Here is a 26,982-nt window from a genome sequence, read left to right on the forward strand (position 1 = left end):
GCTCCTCGCAGACCGCGTTAGGGAACTGGAGCTGGAGCTGGATGAACTTCGGATCATTCGGGAGGCGGAGGGGATTATTGACAGGAGTTATAGGGAGGCAGTCACACCTCAGGTAAAAGAAGTAGGTAGATGGGTTACCGTCAGGGGAAGGAAAGGGAACCAGCAGGCAGTGCAGGGATCCCCTGTGGCCGTTTCCCTCAACAACAGGTATACCGTTTTGGATACTGTTGGGGGGGGGGGACTTACCAGGGGTAAGCAATGGGGTGCAGGTCTCTGGCACAGAGTCTGTCCCTGTTGCTCAGAAGGGAAAGGGGAAGAGGAGCAGAGCATTAGTCATTGGGGACTCCATAGTTAGGGGAACAGATAGGAGGTTCTGTGGGAACGAGAGAGACTCACGGTTGGTGTGTTGCCTCCCAGGTGCCAGGGTACGTGATGTCTCTGATCGTGTTTTTGGGATCCTTAAGGGGGAGGGGGAGCACCCCCAAGTCGTGGTCCACATAGGCACCAACGACATAGGTAGGAAGAGAGATGGGGATTTAAGGCAGAAATTCAGGGAGCTAGGGTGGAAGCTTAGAGCGAGAACAACCAGAGTTGTTATCTCTGGGTTGTTGCCCGTACCACGTGCTAGCGAAGAGAGGAATAGGGAGAGAGAGGAGTTGAACACGTGGCTGCAGGGATGGTGTAGGAGGGAGGGTTTTGGTTTCCTGGATAATTGGGGCTCTTTCTGGGGTAGGTGGGACCTCTACAAACAGGATGGTCTTCACCTGAACCAGAGGGGTACCAATATCCTGGGGGGGAGATTTGTTAGTGCTCTTCGGGGGGTTTAAACTAAATCAGCAGGGGAATGGGAACCTAAATTGTAGTTCCAGTGTACAGGCTGTTGAGAGTAGTGAGGTAGGGGATAAGGTTACAGGGACGCAAGAGGGCACTGGCAAGCAAGAACTTGGTTTAAAGTGTGTCTACTTCAACGCCAGGAGCATCCGGAATAAGGTGGGTGAGCTTGCAGCATGGGCTGGTACCTGGGATCCTGATGTTGTGGCCATTTCAGAGACATGGGTAGAGCAGGGGCAGGAATGGATGTTGCAGGTTCCGGGATTTAGATGTTTCAGTAAGAACAGAGAAGAGGGTAAAAGAGGGGGGGGTGTGGCATTGTTAATCAAGGAAAGTATTACAGCGGCAGAAAGGACGTTTGAGGACTCGTCTACTGAGGTAGTATGGGCCGAGGTTAGAAACAGGAGAGGAGAGGTCACCCTGTTGGGAGTTTTCTATAGACCTCCGAATAGTTCCAGAGATGTAGAGGAAAGGATAGCGAAGATGATTCTCGACAGGAGCAAGAGTAACAGGGTAGTGGTTATGGGGGACTTTAACTTTCCAAATATTGACTGGAAATACTATAGTTCGAGTACTTTAGATGGGTCTGTTTTTGTCCAGTGTGTGCAGGAGGGTTTTCTGACACAGTATGTGGACAGGCCAACCAGGGGCGATGCCACATTGGATTTGGTACTGGGTAATGAACCCGGCCAGGTGTTCGATTTAGATGTAGGTGAGCACTTTGGCGATAGTGATCACAATTCGGTTAGGTTTACCTTAGCGATGGGCAGGGACAGGTATATACCGCAGGGCAAGAATTATAGCTGGGGGAAAGGAAATTATGACGCGATTAGGCAAGATTTAGGATGTGTAGGATGGGGAAGGAAACTGCAGGGGATGGGCACAAACGAAATGTGGAGCTTATTCAAGGAGCAGCTAATGCGTGTCCTTGATAAGTATGTACCTGTCAGGCAGGGAGGAAGTTGTCGAGTGAGGGAGCCGTGGTTTACTCAAGAAGTTGAAGCGCTTGTCAAGAGGAAGAGGGCGGCTTATGTTAGGATGAGACGTGAAGGCTCAGTTAGGGCGCTTGAGAGTTACAAGCTAGCCAGGAAGGATCTAAAGGGAGGGCTAAGAAGAGCAAGGAGAGGACACGAGAAGTCATTGGCGGATAGGATCAAAGAAAACCCTAAGGCTTTCTATAGGTATATCAGGAATAAAAGAATGATAAGAGTTAGAACAGGGCCAATCAAGGATAGTAGTGGGAAGTTGTGTGTGGAATCAGAGGAGATAGGGGAAGCGTTAAATGAATATTTTTCGTCAGTATTTACAGTAGAGAAAGAAAATGTTGCTGAGGAGATTACTGAGATACAGCCGACTAGGCTAGATGGGATTGAGATTCACAAGGAGGAGGTGTTAGCAATTTTGGAAAGAGTGAAAATAGATAAGTCCCCTGGGCCAGATGGGATTTATCCTAGGATTCTCTGGGAAGCCAGGGAGGAGATTGCAGAGCCGTTGTTGTTGATCTTTATGTCGTCATTGTCGACAGGAGTAGTGCCGGAGGACTGGAGGATAGCAAATGTTGTCCCCTTGTTCAAGAAGGGGAGTAGAGACAGCCCTGGTAATTATAGACCTGTGAGCCTTACTTCGGTTGTGGGTAAAATGTTGGAAAGGGTTATAAGAGATAGGATTTATAATCATCTTGAAAAGAATAAGTTCATTTGCGATAGTCAGCACGGTTTTGTGAAAGGTAGGTCGTGCCTCACAAACCTTATTGAATTTTTCGAGAAGGTGACCAAACAGGTGGATGAGGGTAAAGCCGTGGATGTGGTGTATATGGATTTCAGTAAGGCATTTGATAAGGTTCCCCACGGTAGGCTATTGCAGAAAATACGGAAGTATGGGGTTGAAGGTGATTTAGAGCTTTGGATCAGAAATTGGCTAGCTGAAAGAAGACAGAGGGTGGTGGTTGATGGCAAATGTTCATCCTGGAGTTTAGTTACTAGTGGTGTACCGCAAGGTTCTGTTTTGGGGCCACTGCTGTTTGTCATTTTTATCAATGACCTGGATGAGGGTGTAGAAGGGTGGGTTAGTAAATTTGCGGATGACACGAAGGTCGGTGGAGTTGTGGATAGTGTCGAAGGGTGTTGTAGGGTACAGAGGGACATAGATAGGCTGCAGAGCTGGGCTGAGAGATGGCAAATGGAGTTTAATGCGGAGAAGTGTGAGGTGATTCACTTTGGAAGGAGTAACAGCAATGCAGAGTACTGGGCTAATGGGAAGATTCTTGGTAGTGTCGATGAGCAGAGAGATCTTGGTGTCCAGGTACATAAATCCCTGAAAGTTGCTACCCAGGTTAATAGGGCTGTTAAGAAGGCATATGGTGTGTTAGCTTTTATTAGTAGGGGGATCGAGTTTCGGAGCCACGAGGTCATGATGCAGCTGTACAAAACTCTGGTGAGGCCGCACCTTGAGTATTGCGTGCAGTTCTGGTCACCGCATTATAGGAAGGATGTGGAAGCTTTGGAAAGGGTGCAGAGGAGATTTACTAGGATGTTGCCTGGTATGGAAGGAAGGTCTTACGAGGAAAGGCTGAGGGACTTGGGGTTGTTTTCGTTGGAGAGAAGGAGGAGGAGAGGTGACTTAATAGAGACATACAAGATAATCAGAGGGTTAGATAGGGTGGATAGTGAGAGTCCTTTTCCTCGGATGATGATGGCAAACACGAGGGGACATAGCTTTAAGTTGAGGGGTGAAAGATATAGGACAGATGTCAGAGGTAGTTTCTTTACGCAGAGAGTAGTAGGGGCGTGGAACGCCCTGCCTGCAACAGTAGTAGACTCGCCAACTTTAAGGGCATTTAAGTGGTCATTGGATAGACATATGGATGAAAATGGAATAGTGTAGGTCAGATGATCGGCGCAACATCGAGGGCCGAAGGGCCTGTACTGCGCTGTAATGTTCTAATTCTTTCTATTAGCCTTCTTTATGACTTGCTGTACCTGCATGCTAACTTTTTATGACTCATGCACTAGAACACCTGGATCCCTCTGCATCTCGGACTTTGGCAATCGTTCTCCATTTAAGTAATACACTGCTTTTTATTCTTCCTGCCAAAGTGAACAACTTCACATTTTCCCACATTATACTCCATTAGCCAGATTTTTGCCCACTCACTCAACCTATCTATATCGGTCTGCAACCTCCAGTTGAGGAGACTGTAAATGGCCTTAGAGGGAACCTCAATCAACTCTAGAGCTAGAGGCCCTGGCTTCAGATTGCACCATTTTGGCCTGGCCAGCAGGAGCTGACAGGCAACCCCAAGAGCACTGGTAGAGTAGCAGGGGTGGAATTATGAATGCTGTCATCCTGAGAGAGCAAAGCAGGTTCATGGTCCATGGCGCCACTGCCACTCTCCCAAGATGGTGCCTGAGCAATCTTACTGTTAGAGAACAGACTGATGGATTACTGAAAATCCCTGGAAGACCCTTTAAACAGTGATATCCAGAGACATGATGAGCAGTCTAAGCTTCCACAGCAGCACTCAGATCTTTGATGGAAACTGTTTTTGCTGCAAAGGAATATGATGCATCTCAATGGGTTCCACAGGTGTGTTGATGGAGGTGACCGCCTGTCCCCCTGAGAATCTTATATATCAGTGAGTATAGGCCCAATGTGCTCAACCTTTCCTCGTAAAATAATCCCTTCATCCCAGGTACCAGCCTAGCAAACCTTCTCTGAACTGCTTCCAGTGCAAGTATTTCCCTCCTTAAATAAGGAGACCAAAATTGTATGAAGTACTCTTAGTACGATTTCACCAATGCCCTGTACAGTTGTAGCAAGACTTCCCTACTTTTATACTCCATCCCCCTTGCAATAAATGCCAACAATCCATTTGCCTTCCTACTTACTTGCTGTACCTGCATGCTAATTTTATATGATTCATGTACAAGGACTCCTAGATCCCTCTGTACCACAGCATTCTGCAGACTCTCCCCATGTAAATAATATTCAGCTTTTCTATACTTCCCACCAAAGTGAACAACCTCTCATTTTCTTACATTATACTCCATCCAGCAAATTTTTGCCCAGTCACGTGACCTATCTGTATCTCTTTGCAGACACAGAGGTCAGGTGAGAGTGACTGCCCTTGACATCACAGCAGTATTTGACCTAGTATGGCATCAAGGAGTCCTAGCAAAACTGGTGTCAATGGGAATCAGGGGGGAAACTCTCCGCTGGTTGTGGTTGTATCTAGTGCAAAGGAAGATGGTTGTGGTTGTAGGAGGTCAATCATCTCAGCTCCAGGACATCACTGCAGGAGTTCCTCAGGGTAGTATTCTAGGCCCAACCATCTTCAGCTGCTTCATCAATGACCTTCCTTCAATCATAAGGCCAGAAGTGAGGATGTTCGCTGATGCTTGCAACTCCTCAGATACTGAAGCAGTCTGTGTAGAAATGCAGCAAACCTGGACAATATTCAGCCTTGGGCTGATAAGTGGCAAGTAACATTCATGTCACACAAATGACAGGCAATGACCATCTCCAACAAGAGAGAATCTAACCATCTCCCCTTGACATTCAATGGCATTACGATTACTGAATCCCCCACTATCAACATCCTGGGGGTTACCATTGCCAGAAACTGAGTTGGAGTAGCCATATAAATAACGTGACTGCAGGAGCAGGTTAGAGACTAGGAATCTTGTGGTGAGTAGCTCACTTCCTGACTCCCCACAGCCTGTCCACCATTCACAAGGCACAAGTCAGGAGCGTGATGGAATACTCTGCACTTGCCTTGATGGGTGCAGTTCCAACTGAAGAAGCTTGACACCATTCAGGACAAAGCAGCCCGCTTGATTGGCACCCCATCCACAAACATTAATTCCCTCCATCACTGATGCACAGTGGCAGCATGGAAGTGTAGTTTTTTTTTCTGTTTAAAAACAGTGTGCCAGCTGCACCTGTTTCCTAAGCCACAGCAGGAGAAAGAGAAGGTCATGTGGTATACTGTAACTTTTAACTGTGTGTAAAAACCGGCTAACACCAGTTTGAACTGGAGAAAAACGAAGCATGTTGTACACTGAAAAGAAGCTGTCTATTTCTAAGCTCAGACTGTGTTTGCCTAAGGAGGAATAAACCCCTGAAAAAGAACAATCTGCATTATTGCAGGTAGTAAATTCCATTTTACTTCGAAACTCTAAGAGGTTTGTTACAGAAGTGACTCTCTCTATTGCCTATTTGTGTTTGCTGGAGTTCTCAGTAAAGTTTTTACCAAAAAACTGCTGATTTTAAAAATCTAAATAGACCTATTGCTGTGCTTCTCGTTGAAAGAACTGTGTGATGCCTGCTTGAGCTGAAATACTTTGAATGCCTATCTATTAAAAACTGTTTTGTCGAATTCGCCTGGAGACTGAGAGTGGCATCTGGTTACTCTACTCTGGGATACCTCATGAACCAGGGATGTAACTTACCAGGACTTACAACCCAGCTACTTTTTTTGTTCCTAAGAAACATTATTTTTTAAAACTGGTTAACCATTGTTAGTTTTTGAATGTATGTGTCTGTGCATGGGGAGGCTTAGGTTAAGTACGAAGTTATAAGGCCTTTAGACATAGGTTTATCTTAATAGTGTTTAAGATTTAGTTTGTTAATAAATTATTAATTTGTTGTCTAAAGATACCTGGTTTGGTGCATTTTATTCTGGGGGTTAATAAAGTGTTTTAATTTGGCTGCTTTCCAGTTAGGTGGGAAAACTTTAATAATATGCTGCGACCTGTGGAGTGATGAGACTGAATTGACAGTGCATTGCTCCCATATTAATATAAATGCTGTGGCTACAAGAGCAGATCAGAGGTTAGGAATCCTGTGGCGAGTCGTTCACAGCCTGACTTCCCAAAGCCTGTCCACCATCTACAAGGTACAAGTCAGGATGCAATACTCTCCACATGCCTGGATGGATGCAGCGCCAACAACAATCAAGAAACTTGACACCATCCAGGACAAAGCAGCCCGCTTGATTGGAACCCCATCCACAAACATTCACTCCCTCCACCACCAACGCACAGTGGCAGCAGTGTGTACCATCTGCAAGATGCATTGTAGCATTGTAGGCTCCTTAGACAGCACCTTCCAAACCTGTGACCTCTACCAGAAGGACAAGGACAGCAGATGCATGGCAACACCACCACCTGCAAGTTCCCCTCTAAGCCACACACCATACTGACTTGGAACTATATCACTGGTCCTTCATTGTCGCTAGGTCAAAATCCTGGAACTCCGTTCCTAACAGCACTGTTGGTGTACCTACCCCACATGGACTCCAGCAGCTCAAGAAGGCAGATCACCACCATCTTCTCAAGGGCAATTAGGGATGGACAATCAATGCTGGCTTAGCCAGCGATGCCCACATCCCATGAACGAATAAAAAAAACTTAGCGTCCTCCTCACAACTTGCTTTCCTATTTTTGTATTGTCCACAAATTTGGCTACAATACACTAAGTCCTTTCATACAATTCATTAGTATAATAAATAGTTGAGGCCCCAGCACTGATCCCTGTGGCACTCCATGATTTACAGTATGCCGACCTGAAAATGTCCCATTTATCCCAACTCTTTTCTGTTAGCCAATCTTTTATTCATGCAATACATTGTCTCCTACACTATGAGCTCTAATCTTGTGTAGTAACCTTTTATGTGGCACCTTATCGAATGCCTTTTGGAAATTCAAATACACTACATCTGCTGATTCCCCTATGTCCACCCTGCTTGTTACATCTTCAAAGAACTCTAATAAATTTGTCAAACACAATATCCCTTCCGTAAAACCATGTTGACTCTGCCTAATTGCGTTATGATTTTCTAAATGTCTTTCATTAATAATGGATTATAGCATTTTCTCAATGATAGATGCTAGGCCAATTAGCCTATAGTTTCCCTCTTTCTGTCTCCCTCCTTTCTTGAATAGAAGTGTTATATTTGCAGTTTTTCATCTGCTGATACCTTTTCAGAATCTAGGGAATTTTGGAAGATTACAACCAATGCATCCACTATCACTGCAGCCGTGTCTTTTAAGACCCTAGGATGCAGGCCATCAGGTCCAGGGGACTTGTCAGCCATTAGCCCCATTAGTTGTCCTAGTACTTTTTCTCTGGCGATAGTGATTGTTTCAAGTTCCTGCCTCCCTTTTGCCTCTTGATTTTCCTCTATTCTTAGGATGCTTTTTGTGTCTTTACCGTGAAGACAGATACAGAATACTTGTTTCCCATTATTAATTCCCCACTCTCATCCTCTAAGGGACCAATGCTTACTTGAGCTATTCTCTTCCTTTTTATATACTTGTGGAAGCTCTTACTGTCTGTTTTTTTATATGTCTTGCTAGTTTACTCTTATAGTCTAATTTCTCCCTCTGTTTTTAGTCATCCTTTGCTAGTTTCCAAAATTTTCCCAATCTTCTGGCCACCACTAATCTTTGCAGCATTGTACGACTTTTCTTTCAATTTGATACCATCCTTAACTTCCTTAGTTATCCACAGTTGGTACATCCTTCCCATAGAATCGTTCTTTCTCAATGAAATATATCTTTGTTGAAAGTTATGAAATATCTCCTTCAATGTATGCCACTGCTGCTCTACTGTCTTTCCTTTAATTCTTTTCCCAGTCCACTTTAGCCAACTCTGTCTTCATACCCTGTAATTGCCTTTATTTAAGTTTAAAGACACTAGTTTCAGACCCAAATTTTTCACCCTCAAACTGAATATGAAATTCTATCATGTTATCATCACTCTTGCGAAGAGGACCCTTTACATTTGTTATGGTCACATGGTGAGGGGTGGGGGTGGTTCCAACTGGATGAGGTACTATTAAAAATTGCATTTATTTTGGTTACATTTTGTCAAATGGGGTTGTAGTTTCTCTCGCATCAATTTGTAGTACTTTGGGAATGTTAATCTCAATAAGCATATAGTTGTTGGTAAAACTTGTAGTATTCAAATTTCCATTACTGCTTTGTTCTTGATTGGTGGCAAGCTTCCCTGTCTGTACAATCTTTAACCCCTTAACTGCTGCTTCCACAACACATGGTTTTAACAATTCAGGTTCTGGCATATTGATAATTTCTATCTCTCGGGTGATAGTGAGTGATCTCACCAATTCCCTATATAGCTGAAGCATAACCTCCCTACTTTTGTATTCAATTCCCCTCTTGATAAACGATAACATTCTATTAGCTTTCTTAATTACGTGCTGTACCTGCAGGCTAACTTTTTGTGATTCATGCACTCGGGCACCCAGATCCCTCAGCATCTCAGAGCTCTGCAATCTCTCAAGATTTAGATAATATACACACATTGCTACTTTTACTGTGACAGATATTGGGGTGTCCAAGTCTCTGAAGAGATCGACCCTTTGTCAACATATTTATATCAAGCACCCACAATGCAATTGGGAGCCTGACTTAAAATTCACTGCTGTCAGATAGTAGATTAATATCAGGCTAATGTGGGATGAGCTGATCCCAGTGTTGATGTGTGTGAATTACGATATTTGAACTGGTTTGAAATTAATGGCCGAGACCAATGTGAGATGGACATAAGGAACAATCCTTTCATTTGAATGGAAGGGCCGAGATGCACCTCATTTGGGCCTTAGCCCTCATTTAACTGAAACCAGTGAGCTGCAGGCACCTGCTGGGTGACCCCAGGCAGTTCAAGGTGAGGAGGCAGCTGCTGCTTTGCCAGCAGTATCTTTCATTTAAGGAAAACAGATATGCCAACCCCATGGACTCATAAATCAAGGTACAAACTTAAAAATTAAGAGGCTTTGTGTAAAAATCATGAGTTGCTCTTTTTTCAAACATAAATCAATATAGATTGACAGTTGGTTTATAAACTTCATTAGTAGCTTATTTAATTTCTAACAGGTCAGATTTCATTGAAAAAACTATATTACTGCATCTGAAAATGCCTTACAAAAAACTTTTTAAAAATCCTACCTGTTATCAGTTGTGCCTTCTGTCTCAACAGACAGAGTGTCATGTTTATCAGCCTAGTATCTCTCATTTATGGAGTTGGTGAATGAGACAGATTTCTGGGTAATATTCTATTTTGATTGACAGTTCTGTATCCAAAATCTTCCAAAAACTGGGTGGAGTGATTACTTGCAAGGTATGCCAGATCTTCTGCGCATGCGTACGCATTTCAGGACTACAGATGTGCATTTTAACAGTCGTGCCTGCGCATGTGCCTGGACTCCGGAGAGACAAATGCAGAGGATACTGCAAGTGGAGCCCACCAAAGCATGTTGCTTTGCCGACTTGAGCCTCAAGCTGCCTTGCATTGTCTGAAGCCTGTAGAGCTGCTTTCTGCCTCCTATGCCTATGCTGTGCTTGGAGCCTGAATCACAGCAGCACAACTATTAGAAAATATATATTTCTGCACACTAAGAGAATCAAGGAATATGGGGATAGAGTGAGAAAGTGGAGTTGAAGTAGAAGATGTTCTCCTTAAGAGTGGAAAAGGCTAAGAGAAGATTTGATAGACGTGTTTAAAATCACAAAGGGTTTAGATAGAATGAATAAAGAGAAACTACTTCCAATGGCTGAAGGATCGATGACCAGAGCACACAGATTTTAGGAGTTTGTCAAAAGAACCAGAAAATGAGGGAAATCTTTTTTACGGAATGAGTGGTTGGGATTTGTAAGGCACTGCATGAGAGGTGATGGATGTAGGTTTAATAATAAAGTGAATTGGATAAATATTTGAAGGAGAAAAAATTGCTGGGATATGGGGAAAGAATGGAGGTGTTGGAGTAACTAGATTGCTCTTTGAAAGAGCTAGTGCAGACTTGATGGGCTGAATGGCCTACTTCTGTGCTGTACTGTTGTGTGATTCTGGCTCAAGGGGACAGATTTCTACTCCTATTTCTTAAGTTCTTTTGAAAACAAGAATGTGGCTAATCTGATTATGGTGATGAGAACAACAGCTGGATCTTTGCTGCTGAACAACACCTTAATTTACAATAACGTAGGAATCATTGACCAAAACAAATTGGATTAGCTACAGTCCCTTTAATGAACTGAAACTGCTGTTTTACTCCATGCCTCCCATTTCTGAATGGAGATCCTGAGGGATCTTGACAGGGTGGATGTGGAAAAGATGTTTCCCCTTGTGGGAGAATCTTGAACTTGGGGTCACGATTTAAAAATAAGGGGTCACCCATTTAAGACAGAGATGAGGAGAAATCTTTTGTCTCAGAGGGTCATGGGTCTTTGGAACTCTCTTCTTCAAAAGGCAGTGGAAGCAGAGTCTTTAAATATTTTTAAAGCAGAGGTAGATAGATTTTTGATAAGCAAGGGGTGAAAGGTTATCAGGGGTAGACGGGAATGTGGAGTTGAGGTTACAATCAGTCAGCCATGATCTTATTGAATGCCAGAGCAGGCTCGAGGGGCCGAGTGGCCTACTCCTGCTCCTAATTCGTATGTTTGTCTGAGATTTAGCAATTATAGCTTAGTTGCAAGAAGAACACTTTTGCAAAAGACACAATGGGACCATTTAGATGATGGTGAGCCACTGATGCATCGGAATAGCATATTGTTAGTGATACAGCCTGAGTACCAGAATGTAATGAACTTGTGCTGTCCTCTGCGTTCTGCTGTCTGGAGTCAATTCACATGTATGGGTATGACCAATCAGGTATGTATGAGCAGTCTTGAACTGGGTGTGCATGTGCAGAAAGACTGATAAAAATCTTGAGTTTTGAGAGCCCTCCTGCAAGATCATGCGTGAGGATCAATTTCTTGGAGATTATTAGCCAGAATTGTACTGGCACGCCGTGGTTCCCGCCAGCAGGACCAAATACAGGTCCCAAGCCTGTGCTGGCGAACAGCAAAGAGCAGCGATGATTTTACTGGTGGCAGCTGCCTGCCTCTCTGAGCTGCCGGCTCAATCAGAGGGCCAGCAGTTTTGCAGCCTCAGCAGCGCCACTGATAGAGGTGGCCACTGCTGAGGCTGCAAGGGAAAGGAGAGGCCGCCTTTGCAGATAAGTGGAACATTTTTATGATGTGGCAGGGCCAACCCTCCAGTGACAACATTGGGTCTGCAGCTGCAGAGGAAGCCATTGCCACCGTTGGGCCCCACCGTAGGCCAAGGAACCTCTGGAAAGGAAGGCCCCCCCCAACCCTGGGAAGCCGCTGGGAGGTCGCCACGATGTAGCTGATGGACTCACCATACAGTGAGGAGGGCCATCCTGAGGCTCATAAGATCCCAGCTCCCTGGTAAAATGGCTGTCAATAGGCCAATTAATTACTGTAATTGGCCGCCTGCCCCTGGCCGGGCTGCTAACATTCCCGCTGCTGGTAATATCCAGTGGTGGGGAGAACACATTGGGCTTCCCTCCCGATGCCTTCCACCACCATTTTACCACCCCTCTCACGTCCCAGCCCAACTAAATTCTAGCCATGGCAGGTAACTCATGACAAATTTGCGACAGTTGACTTTACGGTGACTGGGAGAGTGTTGATCAGGCTGGGGGGGTGAGGGAGTAATCAGGATATTGGGACGGGTTGAGGCAGTGATCAAGAGGGGCAATCAACAGTTTTAATGCATTCCTGCTCCACCCAGCTCCAAATTCAGATAAGTTATTTTAAAACTTAAAGCTTTTTTGATGACAGCCTCAAGAGGACCCTTTTAAGGTCACTGGTTAGGGCACATATAGACCTGGTTTTCATGATGTAGCTAGCCCAGCACTGGTTATGTTTAGGTCAACACAATTTTGGACAAGGGGCCTGAAACAGGCATTAGGCTCCTTTATTGCCCCCTCCGTATCACCATCCCTTTCCCTGCCTGTTGTCCGGTGTCTGCATTTTTTGCCATGCCAATATAGTAGCAAGTGTATTTCCACTTGTAATGAGCACATGCTTCTTGCCTGCCATTTTGGAGACTTTAAGTGCTTGAGAAATGAATGCATTGCCATCAAATGTCTCGTCCAGCCTATCAGTGGTTGCAATAAAAGTGGAATCTGTGCCATATATATATTCTTCACTGGGCATTAAAATTAGAAATGATTTACAGGAAAATTAATTCAAAATTTTAACTAAAGCTGGAAAGTACCAATGCAACAGGATATTGATTTGAGTCAGATCAAACAGCTCTGGGTGCATAGCATCACTAGGAACCACATGAAAAAGATTAGCTTATTTTGATGTTATGGCATTGAATGTAATAAGCATATTTCTCAAAATATAAGTACATTTGGTGCAGTTTCTGTGCTAAGATGAAAGATGGCTGTTGAGGCAAGTACTTACTGGTCTTTCCTCTGATGCATTTTTTAAATTTAGAAGTGTATCAAAAATGTTCAAAGTGGAGAGAAACATCAAAAGTGATGTCGAAACAAAAAGCAAATGTGCTCTTCAAACAAAATATTCATTACCCATTCTACCATGTCATCTATATAACATAAAAGAGTATTTTAGCTGAATTAAAAGTAATATGCACAAAAATTGCTTAAGATTGTATGGAGTAAATCAATTAAAATAAGATTTAAGGAACATTGCTTTTCATTTGGGTCATGTATATTCAGTTTGTGGGCTAAATTGGGGAAACCACAAAATCGAGTGGAGGGATTAACTCGCACCCGTTCAAAATAATGCAGGCAGCATGCAAACTTTGTGCTACCTGCTAATTATAATGATTGTGAAGTGTAGCTCAATGTTGAGTGTGCTGCTGAATGGCTACATGCCTCAGCCGGGGGCCCAAGTATGTGTGGAGCCAGCATCACTTAAAGCAAGCCTGCACTACTTAAACCTGAGTTTCGAAGAATGAGAGGTGATCACATTGAAACCTACAAAATACTTAAAGGGATAGACAGGGTAGATGCAGATAAGATGTTTCCCCTGGTTGGAGAGTATAGAACATGGGGACACAATTTCAAAAGGGGGAAGCCACTTAGGACAGAGATGAGGAGAAATTTCTTTACTCATAGGGTTGTGAATCTTTGGAATTCTCTACCCCAGAGGGCTGTGGAAGCTCAGTCATTTAGTATGTTTAAAGCAGAAATTGACATATTTCTAAATACCAATGACACAAGGGGTATGAGGATAGTGTGGGAAAAGGGCATTGAAGTAGATGATCAGCCATGATTGTATTGAATGGCGGGGCAGGCTCAATGGGCTGAATGGCCTACTACTGCTCCTTTGTTCCTATGTTTCTATGTTTCTCACCCGCTCTAATGCCTGCGCATCCTTCCAAAGGTGTGGTGCCCAGAATTAGACACAGTACTCCAGTTGAAACCTAACCAGTATTTTATAAAGGGTCACCATAATTCTACTCCAAGCCTCAATATATAAAGCCCAGGATCCCATATGCCTTATTAACCACTTTCTCAACCTGCCCTGCCAGCTTCAACAATTTATGCAAATACACCTCCCAGGTCCCTCTGTTCCTGCACCCCCTTAAGAATCGTATCCTTCAGTTAAAATTGCTTTTCCCCAGTCTTCCTATCAAAATGTATCACTTCACACTTCTCTGCATTAAATGTCATCTGCCACGTGTCCACCCATTCCACCAGCCTATGTCCTCTTGGAGTCTATCACTATCCTCCTCACAGTTCACAATATATCTAAGTTTTGAGTAATCTGCAACTTTTGAATGTGGCCTGCACACTCAAATCTTGGTCATTAATGTAGATCAAGAAAAACAGTGGTGCTAGCAACGACCCCTGAGGAACCCCACTGTATACCTTCCTCCGGTCCGATAAACAACGGTCACCATTACTCTCTCTCCTGTCACTCAGCAAACCACGTATCCATGCAGCCACTGTCTCTTTTGTTCCATGGGATTTAACTTTACTGACATGTCTGTTTTGTGGAAGTCCATGTACACCACCTCAACCACATTACCTTCATCAGCCCTACCTGTTATCTTATCAGAAATCTCAATCAAGTTAATTAAACATGATTTGCCTTTAACTAATCTGTGCTGGATTTCCTTAATTAATCAACAATTGTCCAAGTGACTGTTAATTTTGTCCTGGATTATCATCACCAAAAGCTTTCTCACCAGCAAGGTTGAACTGTACTTGCTGGCCTTATCCTTACACCACAGTGGTGCAGTGGTTAGCACCACAGCCTCACAGCTCCAGCGACCCGGGTTCAATTCTAGGTACTGCCTGTGTGGAGTTTGCAAGTTCTCCCTGTGTCTGTGTGGGTTTCCTCCAGGTGCTCCGGTTTCCTCCCACATGCCAAAGACTTGCAGGTTGATAGGTAAATTGGCCATTATAAATTGCCCCTAGTATAAGTAGGTAATAGGGACAGGTGGGGATGTGGTAGGAATATGGAATTAGTGTAGGATTAGTATAAATGGGTGGTTGATGGTCGGCACAGACTCGGTGGGCCGAAGGGCCTGTTTCAGCACTGTATCTCTAAACTAAACTAAACCATTTTTTGAAAATGGGTGCAACATTTGCAATTCTCCAGTCCTGTTGCACCACCCAGGTTGTGGAGGATGCAACAGATAGCCACGAATTAGACCCCACTCTAGCGAGTAAAGGACGGCTTTTCCAGAGCGGTCAAGGCAGCAAAACTGTTGCATCAGCACCTCAATCGTCTGCTCAATTATGTTTCTTGTGGCAGCATGGCTCTCATTAAGTGAATTCTGGCCATGTTGAGTTGTGTTGTTGAGAAGAGTCAATAGCCACATGCAGAGTGGATAGCCCTTGACGCCCATCAGTCGCCTCTGGTTTGACATGGTGTCTGCAAGATTGTTGGAACGGTGGACGAGTGGAGAACGAATGCAACATGACTTTTGCCAGGATAGTGGACATTTACCAGCATACCTAGCTGAGCGTGGTCGCACATCAATGGCACATTCAAGGAGTGGTAACCGATGCAGTATACCTCACTGTTGAGATGTGGCACCTGAAAGCTATGTGTGTGCAGTTGATGGCACGCTGCACCATGGGGAAGCCTGCTACCTGGCACATCCATTTGCGCACTGTGCCTGCTTCTTTCTGTTCAGAAAGGAGACAACAAAATCTCCTTTCCTGGCATGCAGAGACTCTGTCACCTCTCTGACACAGCAATGGATGGTGAACTGGGAGATGTTAGCTATGTCGCTTGTTCCAACCTGGAAGGGTCCAGTCAAGAAGAAATTGAGGGCCACATTCACCTTCTCAGCCACTGGCAGCGCTGTCCTCATTCTGCTCTGAGGCTACAGATCTCATTGCAAGATGCGGCAGTGATCTGTGAGCACCTCCTTCATGGATTGCAGAAGGCGAGCACACTGCTTCTGTCTTGGGTGGAGGTAGGAGAAGTGCTCCTGGAAAACCCTGGGTGGGAGAGGCCTCCTGCTTAAAGGCCTGCTCCCCCTCCTCTTGTTCCCTCTGTGAGCAACTTGTTATCTTATTTGTTGCCTCTGCACCATCTCCATCTCATGCTGCAGCCAATGGGGGACTGCATCTATAGCCGCCATGACTGGGAGCAAGTGGTGAACTCAGAACGTTTGCATTCAGAAGCAATGCCTTCCCCAAGTGCAGCACTGCTGCTGGCAGACTTTACCAACTATGAGCAACTCCTCAAAACACCCAGCACTTCCACAAACTCAAACAGAGCTAGTCGAAAGTAATCAGCAACTAACTCGCACTGGTGGAAAGTCCTTTGTGCTGCTGAAGACATGTGGTCAGCTGTGCGTGTTTAACTGAGGGCATTAACTAGAGCAAAAAGGTTCAAAATGGCAGGGCTGACATCAAATTTGCATCAGATGCTGACTGGTATTATGATCTGCTCACTCTGCTTACTTCCAGTGCACACACATATTGCCTGCACTAACATGCTGATCAAGATGGTGTTCAGCATGGACCACGCCGGAAGTGTTGCAGATGCCATTTTGGTACTGGAATGGCACCTGTAGTGCTGTAAATGCCAGTGCAGTGGAGCTTAATTTTGCCACCTCTGTTTCTATGCAAATGACTTGATAATATGCAAAAGATGAGAAGGTGTCGGGTTATAACATTTTAATTTGTATTGTTCATTTCTCTCTCTTTCTAAAGGAACGTTTGTTGCTGTCGTTGCTTCCTGCACATATTGCCATGGAGATGAAGGCTGAAATCATTCAGAGATTACAAGGACCTAGGTCTGGTCACTGCCAGCTGGAAAATACAAATAACTTTCACAATTTGTATGTGAAGAGGCACACAAATGTGAGGTACTTTTCATTTCTTCTTAAAAGTTTGAAAAAGATATAGGAAAAACATATCTTGATGTTGTTGTTGTAAAACTATTCAGTCATTTTAGTTGCTGATGATTATTTTTCTCGTATGATTTCTGTCTGTACACTTCAAGAATTAAATCAAAAACCTTGAAAAAAACACACTTTATAATATCACAGTCCAAACTGTTATCTGATTAAAATGAAGATACGCAGAGAGCATTTTCATGCTTAGTTATTTTGAGCGTTGGTTGCCCCATTCCTTTTTGTTCCACTTATGGTTAAAAGTCAGGTGTCTGAATACAACTATCAGTATCAGCTGTCTTTTTAAAATTTGGAATAAGATTTGACTAAATAAAATGGTAGTCCCGGAATTCCTCCACCCCATTTATACAAGCTCGTTGCCACAAGATACCAATGCAAGTATCTGTCAGTTCAAGAGTACACTGCTGCTCTTTCTCCCATTTTCTGGCTTCAAATTTATGTCTTTCCCTCTATTCCCACAATCTGCACTCCTCTTTCATCAATGCAAGCCTCATTACATTGCTCTTATTCTGAATGTTCTTCCCATTTATATTGCTCCTCTTCCTGTCTGCATTGTTCTCCTCATTCATAAACTTTGCTAATTCAACTTCACCTTTTTAAATATCATTGTTTCTGTTTCATTCACTTTAAAACATTAAACATTTAAGGAAGCAGTTTGTTCACTATGTGGACTAGGTCGATTACCCAGAGGCAGGCAGTGGCATGGGCCACTTAAGTGATATCATTGATGAATGCTGCATGAGCCATGCAGATAGCAGTCCATGGCAATTCCTGCCCGTGGGGAATCATGTAAGTCTGTGTAACGTGAACAAATTTCTGCACCCTAAATCTTTATCACCAGGGTACACAGTATCCCAAGTAGATGCCGCCAATTGTTGCTAATTCGGGTCTGCTGTAAATACCTTCTCAGGTTCAGTGACATCAGTTGCTCCTAAAAGTGGATCCCATGCCCCTTATGTGTTGGAGGAGACTCCTGTCGGTGAATATGTAATTGTGCAACACCTAACAGCAGGGGCATAATAATGTTACGCTTTTTTGATCTGAACCGCATATTTGGAACTTTTACATGTGCTGTTATGTGTATCTTAAATCTATTCAAAGATAATAGCTGGCAAGATAAGACTAGGTATGAATCATTAAGATGCTTTATTTCACAGACGCATTTAATTCAATCAGTGCAACTTGTCTGCTCAATAATACATTAATGAACATTCTAAACTTTCCCTCATCAGTGATTCATCTTGGGATCCACCCTGTGGCCAGTTTGTCAGGATAAAGTAGATGTACCAGCCCATTCAGTGACAGATCGAGAGCCCATCTAAAGTTCCCGACCTAGATTTTGGCTTGGACGTCCGAAGACTTCAGCTTACTGTTCAGCCTCCTTTACAAGATGAGGGCTGCTTCACCCTTCCAAAATGGCCAGTATGGAAGGAAAAATCAGGAATTCCATTCATGAAGGTCTTATGAGGGGTTGTTACCTCCATGACCAAATTCTGGTACATGTTCGTGTCATGTGAAGGTGTGAAGCTCAATACGAGAAGTGCTTATACTTAAAGGGTGCGAAATTCAGATCAGTAGTGCTGTTGGAGATGGTCCTACTGAAGCTGCGCACCCTCCTGGGGGGTGCATGTTGCACCACCAGGTGCTTCTGGAGCAGCCTGCACGGCACACAACTGGGCATCCCTTCGTGCGCTGGAAGGAACCTAACTCATCCTTTATTACTTCTTACAGCCTGACTGGCTGATGTATTGCCCATTTTCCAAATTTGGACCACACAGCTCAATTGGACAAATTCACTTGTCACTGACAAAAGATCAAGAGTTCAGTTGCAAGATGGGTCCTGCACTAGTGTTATTTAAAGGACCCAACTTGCAGATAAGGTGATTTTTGAAGAACTTATGTTATTGCAAAGTGTCTGGAAGTATTCTGGAGGTATTGTGGTGAGTTGCTGGATTTGGCAGAGAGTGCTGCTGCATCCTTACAGGGACAGCAGAGGATTTGGTGACCTGTCCATACAAAGTCTGCAACAGGTATGGGGGCTGCAGTGGCAGTGTCACTGGGTCTGCAACACAACAGGGAGATGGAGCAGAGGCTGCGGAGAGGGGAAGCTTTGCATGCTGCCCTCTGCCAAGTTGGAGCCAGACTCCTCCATGTTCCTTGACTGTAACAGGAGGGTGCCTTCCAGCCTAGCTTATTCACCCAGCAGCTTGGTTTGTGTGCCTTTTCAGCGCTTTCCTGTATGCCACCCCATCGAGTTTCTCATCTGTGTCCTCTGCAGCAGAACTCGTCTGTGACTTCACCCTTTAGTGAGCTGGCACACGAACCATCCTTTCCCCCTGGCCTAATTGTAGCCCACTCATGCCCATAGCTCACCACATGAAGATACCAACTCAATACCACCCTCTAAGGTATGTATAGTGACAGCATCTGAGTTGCTGGCTACGAGTGTCAAATCAAGTCATGAGGCTTCTTCATCAGTGCTGAGCTGTTGCTCTCCCTCCTCCTGCTGTTGCGGATGTGGCTGGGCAGTCAGTAGTTATTGGGTGTCACAAAGTAGAAAATCAGAAGTGGAAGGTTGGGTTGGGGGAGGTGGACAACGTAGGTTAGAAAGCAGAAGGTCCATGGTGACACCAACTGCAGCTTTTCAGGTAGCAGATTGAGGGTGAGTTGTGAGTTGAGAAAGGGCATGAGGCATCTTCGATCTTTTCAATGTCGCCGGAAGCCATCGGCTCCATTACAACCAGCTCATGATGCGGAGAACCATATCCTCCATATGGCTTAGGTGATGCGGGCATCCTTGTCCTCTGCCAGCTCTGCTCTGCTCCCTTCTATTGTGTGCCATCTTGTCCTGCAAAAGAAATGAAAGAATGTCAGTGTTTGGGTGAAGTGTCTGCCATTGCTGAATAGCTGAAGGTATGTGTCAAGCTTCTTCAGTTGGAACTGCACCCATCCAGGTAAGTGGAGAGTATTCCATCACACTCCTGACTTGTGCCTTGTGGATGGTGGACAGGTTTTGGGGAATCAGGAGGTGAGCTACTCACCACAGGATTCCTAGCCTCTGACCTGCTCTTGTAGCCACATTATTTATATGGTTACTCCAGTTCAGTTCCTGGTCATGTGAGATGAACACATAAGTCAAAATATATTAGCACTAGCATTTCACATCTTTAAATAACCTTTCAGAGCGTACAAGATAAAAATTTAGTGTGATGTTAGATATGCTTCTGGCCACAGTGCAACATGGATTCAACCAATTGCAAAGGTATATAAGTGTATGACTAAATGTTCTGCAATATTGTGGGGTTCAGTTTATGCAGACTACCAGCTATTGCATAATGCACGCACACTGATCTTTTTCTAGACCTACTGATTTGAGGATTATGACTTTACCAGATTTTGATAACAGAACATAACAACAACTTACATTTATATATCGATAAATAAAACAAATGTAAACAGTTTTGTAGGAAAAAAGTCAGAATAATTTGCCTCAAAAATTATGCAGCACAGGTATACATATGGTTAATTTTTTTCAAATGCTGATGTTGCGCTGCTTTTTACAGAATTACTTAGGTAATGAGAAACATTTTACTGTGTACAAGTTCTGTTATTTCAATTTTTATTTGTCAAAATTAAAAGTTATACGGTGACTTTGATTCATTTAACTTTGATAAACCTTAACAGTTTTCAATGGTTTTAGAATCATATTCTATTGATGAATTCTTTGCCTGGTGACTCTCTTGTGGATGATGGTTTGTTTACATTTCATCTATAAGTGGAAGATCATCATACAGTGTAGCATAGTGGTTGTTGAAAAATTAGCTAGTCAGTTCTGTTTCAATTTACATATCAATGTGGTACATACTCTCGATTGTGCAAATGTCACAAATACATGCAAAATTTGTTCTAACAATAAGTTTTATCAAAAAAGCTACGCAAAGATGCTGGGCAGGAATCTGTTTTCAGGTGAGGGGGCCGCACTTTGTGCCATGCCCACATCAATTCCAATGGATGTTGAAAGCACATAATTTTGATGCTCCCACCTCATTTCCATGATTGTAGCGTGGGCCTGAGTGGATCTCCCACTGCACTCCTCTCCATCGTGCTGTCGGTGACCTCTGGGCATTGCAGGGGACTGAATAGTGTTGCGAGCAAACCACGAGCTCCAGCTAGCCTCCTTTATAAAAGCGCAGTCCCTATAAATGGGCAGTTGCATAATGGAATGAAGGCTGCTTAACAATCATCGTGGAAGACGCAGGCTAAAGGGGGGATGTCGCAACCCGCCAGGGAGAGGGTTCCTTGATTCAGTGACACCCCACCGGGTGGGCATTTTGCTTGTGCAGCGATGGCACCTGCTTCCAGTGCCACAGCTGAGAGCTGCGCCTTTAATTCAAAATTCAGCCCATGGTGTCTCTCCTGGCCTCCATTTGTGTCACCAGTGCATCCTTGCGCAGGTTCCTCACAGGTGTCTCTAACTATATTCTCAGTGGGTAGCCCTTGTCTCCAAGGATCCATCCCTGAAAGCGTGCAGGGGGACGGAAAATTTCTGACACCGGGACTGCCTAAGTATGTAGGCATCATGGCTGCTTCCCAGGAATCATGCACATACCTGTAGGATCAGTTTGTGGTGGTCACAGACCAGTTGCACATTGAGCAAGTAGAAGTGCTTCCTGTTGATGAAGGCTGCAGGCTAGTCTGCAGGTGCCTTGACGGCCGCATGTGTGCAGTCAACGACACCCTGCACCTGGGAAAATCCAAAGATGGCGCTGAATCCTATAGCCCTGTCAGCTTGACTGTTTGGATTAGTGCGAAAGCGCACATTGGCCCTCCTGAACAGGGCATTGGTGACCTCCTTGATGCAGTGATGTGTCACAGACTGTGAGATTCCACACATATCTCCAGTCGATCCCTGAAATGATCTGATGACGTAGAAGTTTAGTGCCATGGTGACCTTCAGTACCACTGGCATCAGATGCCCACCAAGTCCCACGGGGCTGAGCTTATCCTGCACCATGCCATGGACTGCTATCTGCATGGCCTCCCTGGAGAGATGGAGCCTTCGAGACGCTGCCTCACCTGAAGACTTCCCAGTGAAGTCAACACTCAGCTCCCACCTCCTTGTCACCTCCTTTAACCAGGCGAGGCGCTGAAGCCCTGTGGTTCCCATGTGCTATCAGTTAAATGCAGACCAGAGAATAAAATTGTTGTCTATTGGGCTCTTAAGTACCTTAATTGCCTTCCCGCCATATGGATATGCAAAGTCCATCCTCCATGTCAACCACCAACAGTAAAATTCGGAAGGGTCATCACAACGTCAGGCTTCCTGTTCATCCCTATTTTATACCCTGCCTTCATTCCTGTCCCAAATGGGCCCTTAAAATTCTGGCTTGTGTTTACACCCAGGGTAGGAAACCTTCGAGGCAAACCCTCTGAAGGGTAGGGAATAGGTGGCAAGGACAGTTAATGCCAGAGTTTTCCCCTGAGGACATGGCAGCAGTGCTGAAAAGTTTAATGGCCTCACTTGGGTGGTCAAGGTGAGTGAATGCATCTGCACATCACATCACAGACCCACCACACCACCCACCTCTCATACTGTGCAATGCACCACCATCGCTCACCTCGCAGCACACCCTGGCACTTCGGATACACCCCTAACATCCTTATACTACACCTGACCCACACACAACTTTCAATCATAAGCTGCCTATACACCTCACCATGCCTCTGCAAACCTACAGCTATTCAGCTATGGCAGGCACATCACCCAAGCATAATCACACACAGTCACTGACATTATGCCTCCTCTCTTGCAGGAGAAGGTGGCCCTCACCAGGAGGGAAAGCCAGAGGATTGACAGAGCATCAGCGTGCTTGCATCTCCTTAGCACCCTCAAGGAGATGGTGCAATGAATAATTGGGACCATTGCTACTGGCACCCAGAGCTTCCAAGGGCATAGAGGGTGTAAGTTGCTGCCCTATATACTTTTTTCATTCACTCCTGACGCTCATCCTGAAAAGGTGATGAAATAGAAACTATAGATGGAATGACTGTGGAACTTCTGTTTCCTCCCCTTATGCTTTTGTGATTTCACTTGAGGGAAATAAACTTGCAGGGCTACAGGGATAGAGCAGGGGAATGGGATTGACTGGATTGCTCCGCAGAGAGTCAGTGTGGATTCAAAGGGCCAAATGGCCTCCTTCTGTGACATAATAACTCTGTGACCCTTGCTAAGACTGCTTTCCATGTTAAAACAAAATTCAATAGATACCATACACTGTGAGTAAAGCTAGGCTCATTATATTAAAATAATACATGCTTCTGAATGACATTAGATGATCAATAACATTTTCTATTCCTGACCTAATTTCACAAAAAATCATAATAGGACATAGGAGATCTTAAAGGAAGTTTTTAATGCAAAGTGGTCTAATTTAGAACCATAGAAAGATTACAGCACAGAAGGAGGTCATTCAGCCCGTCGTGTCCATTCTGGCCAAACAAACTAGCTGCCCAATCCAATCCCACCTTCCAGCATCTGGTCCACAGCCTTGCCGGTTACAGCAATTCAGGTGCTGGAAGGTAACTTTTAAAAGAATTGAGGGTTTCTGCCTCCACCACCATTCCGGGCAGTGAATTCCAGCCACCCACCACCCTCTTGGTGAAAAGGTCTTTCCTCATGTCCCCTTTAATCCTTCTACCAATCACCTTAAATCTGTGTCCCCTGATAATTGACCTGTCCGCTAGGGGAAACAGGTCCTTCCTGTCTACTCTATCTAGGCCCCTCATAATTTGGTATACCACAATTAAGTCACCCCTCAGCCTCCTCTCTTCTAGGGAAAACAACTCTAGCCTATCCAATCTTTCTTCATAGCTGCAACTTTCAAGCCCTGGTAACATTCTTGTAAACCTCCTCTGTACTCTCTCCAGAGCAATTATGTCCTTTCTGTAATGTGGTGACCAGAACTGTACGCAATACTCCAGCTGTGGCTCAACCAGCATTTTATACAGTTGCAGCAATACATCTAAAATAAAAGCAAAATACTGCAGATGCTGGAAATCTGAAATAAAAACAAGAAATGCTGGAACCACTCAGCAGGTCTGGCAGCATCTGTGGAAAGATGTTCCGATGAAGGGTCACTGACCCGAAATGTTAACTCTGCTTCTCTTTCCACAGATGCTGCCAGACCTGCTGAGTGGTTCCAGCATTTCTTGTTTTTATTGCAGCATTACATCCCTGCTTTTGAATTCTCTACCTTGGCCAATAAAGAAAAGCATTCCATATACCTTCTTCACCACTCTATCTACCTGTCCTGCCACCTTCAGGGAATTGTGGACATGTACTCCAAGGTCTCTCACTTCTTCTACCCCTCTCAATATTCCCTCACTTTATTTGTGCTCCCCAAATGTATTACCTCACACTTCTCTGGATTGAATTCCATTTGCCACTTTTCCACCCACTCAACTTTTCATCGGTGTTCACTATGGAGAAGGATAATGTAGGTGTAGAGATCAGAGAGGGGGATTGTGATATACTTGAACATATTAGCATTGAAAGGGAGGAAGTATTAGCTCTCTTAGCGGGCTTAAAAGGGGATAAATCCTCAGGCCCAGATGAGATGTATCCCAGGCTGTTATGTGAGGCAAAGGAGGAGATAGCAGGGGCTTTGACACAAATTTTCAAATCCTCTCTGGCCATGGGAGAGGTACCAGAGGACTGGAGGACAGCGAATGTGGTACCATTATTCAAGAAGGGTAGCAGGGTAATTACCAGGTAATTACAGGCTGATGAGTCTAACATCAGTAGTTGGGAAAATATTGGAAACATTTCTGAGGGACAGGATTAATCTCCACTTGGAGAGGCGGGGATTACTCAGGGATTGTCAGCATGGCTTTGTCCGGGGGAGATCGTGTCTAACTAACTTGATTGAATTTTTCGAGGCAGTGACTAGATGTGTAGATGAGGGTGAAGCAGTTGATGTAGTCTACATGGACTTCAGTAAGGCTTTTGATAAGGTCCCGCATGGGAGACTGGTTAAGAAGGTAAGAGCCCATGGGATCCAGGGCAATTTGGTAAATTGGATCCAAAATTGGCTTAGTGGCAGGAGGCAGAGAGTAATGGTCGAGGGCTGTTTTTGTGAGTGGAAGCCTGTGACCAGTGGTGTACCACAGGGATCGGTGCTGGGACCCTTGCTGTTTGTAGTGTACATTAATGATTTAGACGTGAATATATCAGTAAGTTCGCAGATAACACGAAAATTGGTGGTGTTGTAAATAGTGAGGAGGAAAGCCTTAGATTACAGGATGATATAGATGGGCTGGTAAGATGGGCGGAGCAGTGGCAAATGGAATTTAATCCTGAAAAGTGTGAGGTGATGCATTTTGGGAGGACTAACAAGGCAAGGGAATATACAATGGATGGTAGGACCCTAGGAAGTACAGAAGGTCAGAGGGCCGTTGAGTACTTGTCCATAGATCACTGAAGGCAGCAGCACAGATAGATAAGGTGGTTAGGAAGGCATATGGGATACTTGCTTTTTTCAGCCGAGGCATCGAATATAAGAGCAGGGAGGTTATGATGGAGCTGTATAAAATGCTAGTAAGGCCACAGCTGGAGTACTGTGTACAGTTCTGGTCACCACACTTTAGGAAGGATGTGATTGCACTGGAGAGGGTGCAGAGGAGATTCACCAGGATGTTGCCTTGGCTGGAGCATTTCAGCTATGAAGAGAGACTGAAAGGGCTAGGGTTGTTTTTCTTGGAGCAGAGAGGCTGAGGGGGGACATGATTGAGGTAGACAAGATTATGAGCGGCATTGATAGGTTAGATAGGAAGAAACTTTTTCCCTTAGTGGAGGGGTCAAGAATTAGGGGGCATAGATTTCGGGTAAAGGGTAGGAGTTTTAAAGGGGATTTGAGTAAAAAGAATTTCACCCAGCGGGTGGTTGGAATCTGGAATGCACCGCCTGAAGAGGTGGTGGAGGCAGAACCCTCACAACATTTAAGAAGTATTTAGATGATCACTTGAAATGCCAAGGCATACAAGGCTACGGGCCAAGTGCAGGAATATGGGATTAGAATAGTTGGGTGCTGGATGGCCGGCACAGACACGATGAGCCGAAGGGCTATCCTCCTCACTATCAAATACGCGGCCAATTTTTGTGTCATCAGCAAATTTCCCAATCATGCCTCTCATACTTAAGTCCAAATTATTAATATATACCACAAACAGCAAGGGACCCAGCACTGAGCCCTCTGGAATGCCACTGTAATCAGCTTTCCATTTGCAAAAACATCCGTCGAATACTACCCTTTGCTTCCTGTCCCTGAGCCAATTCTTGATCCAACTGCCACATTCCCCTGTATTCCATGGGCTTTCATTTTACTGACCAGTCTGCCATGCAGGACCTGGTCAGATGCTTTACTAAAGTCCATGTAGACCACATCCACTGCACTACCCTCAACAATCCTCCTTGCTACTTCCTCAAAAAACTCAAGTTAGTAAGACATGACCTTCCCCGAACAAATCCATGCTGACTATCCCTGATTAATCTGTGCCTTTCCAAGTGGCAGTTTATCCTCTCCCTCAGAATTGATTCTAATAATTTATCCACCACCGAGGTCAGAGTGACCGGCCTATAATTATTTGGACTATCCCTCGCACCCTTTTGAAACAATGGTACAACGTTCGCAGACCTCCAATCATCTGGTACCTCTCCTGTATCTATTGAGGATTTGAAGATGATCCTCAGCCCATCCGCTATTTCCTCCCTGGCTTCCTTTAACAACCTGGGATGTAATCCATCTGGCCCTGACGATTTATCTACTTTCAAGGATGCCAGATTTGTCGACATTTTATAGGTGTGTTATTTATAAGAACATGAAGAAGACTTTACATTTAAAAATTCAACATTCCCACTTTTACCAAAGATTG

General features: G+C 44.5%; 1 protein-coding gene across 1 annotated transcript in view; it reads left to right on the forward strand.

Annotated features, from left to right (window-relative positions):
* Positions 1–26,982, forward strand: part of LOC137379590 (adenylate cyclase type 2-like) — a 606,709-nt gene that overhangs the window by 283,440 nt on the left and 296,287 nt on the right. The window contains exon 5 of the mRNA XM_068050644.1: positions 16,850–17,004. Coding sequence (XP_067906745.1) covers positions 16,850–17,004 — 155 coding nt within the window. The remainder of the gene's footprint in view (positions 1–16,849; positions 17,005–26,982) is intronic.

Source organism: Heterodontus francisci, chromosome 2, assembly GCF_036365525.1.
Source record: "Heterodontus francisci isolate sHetFra1 chromosome 2, sHetFra1.hap1, whole genome shotgun sequence".
Taxonomy (NCBI): domain Eukaryota; kingdom Metazoa; phylum Chordata; class Chondrichthyes; order Heterodontiformes; family Heterodontidae; genus Heterodontus; species Heterodontus francisci.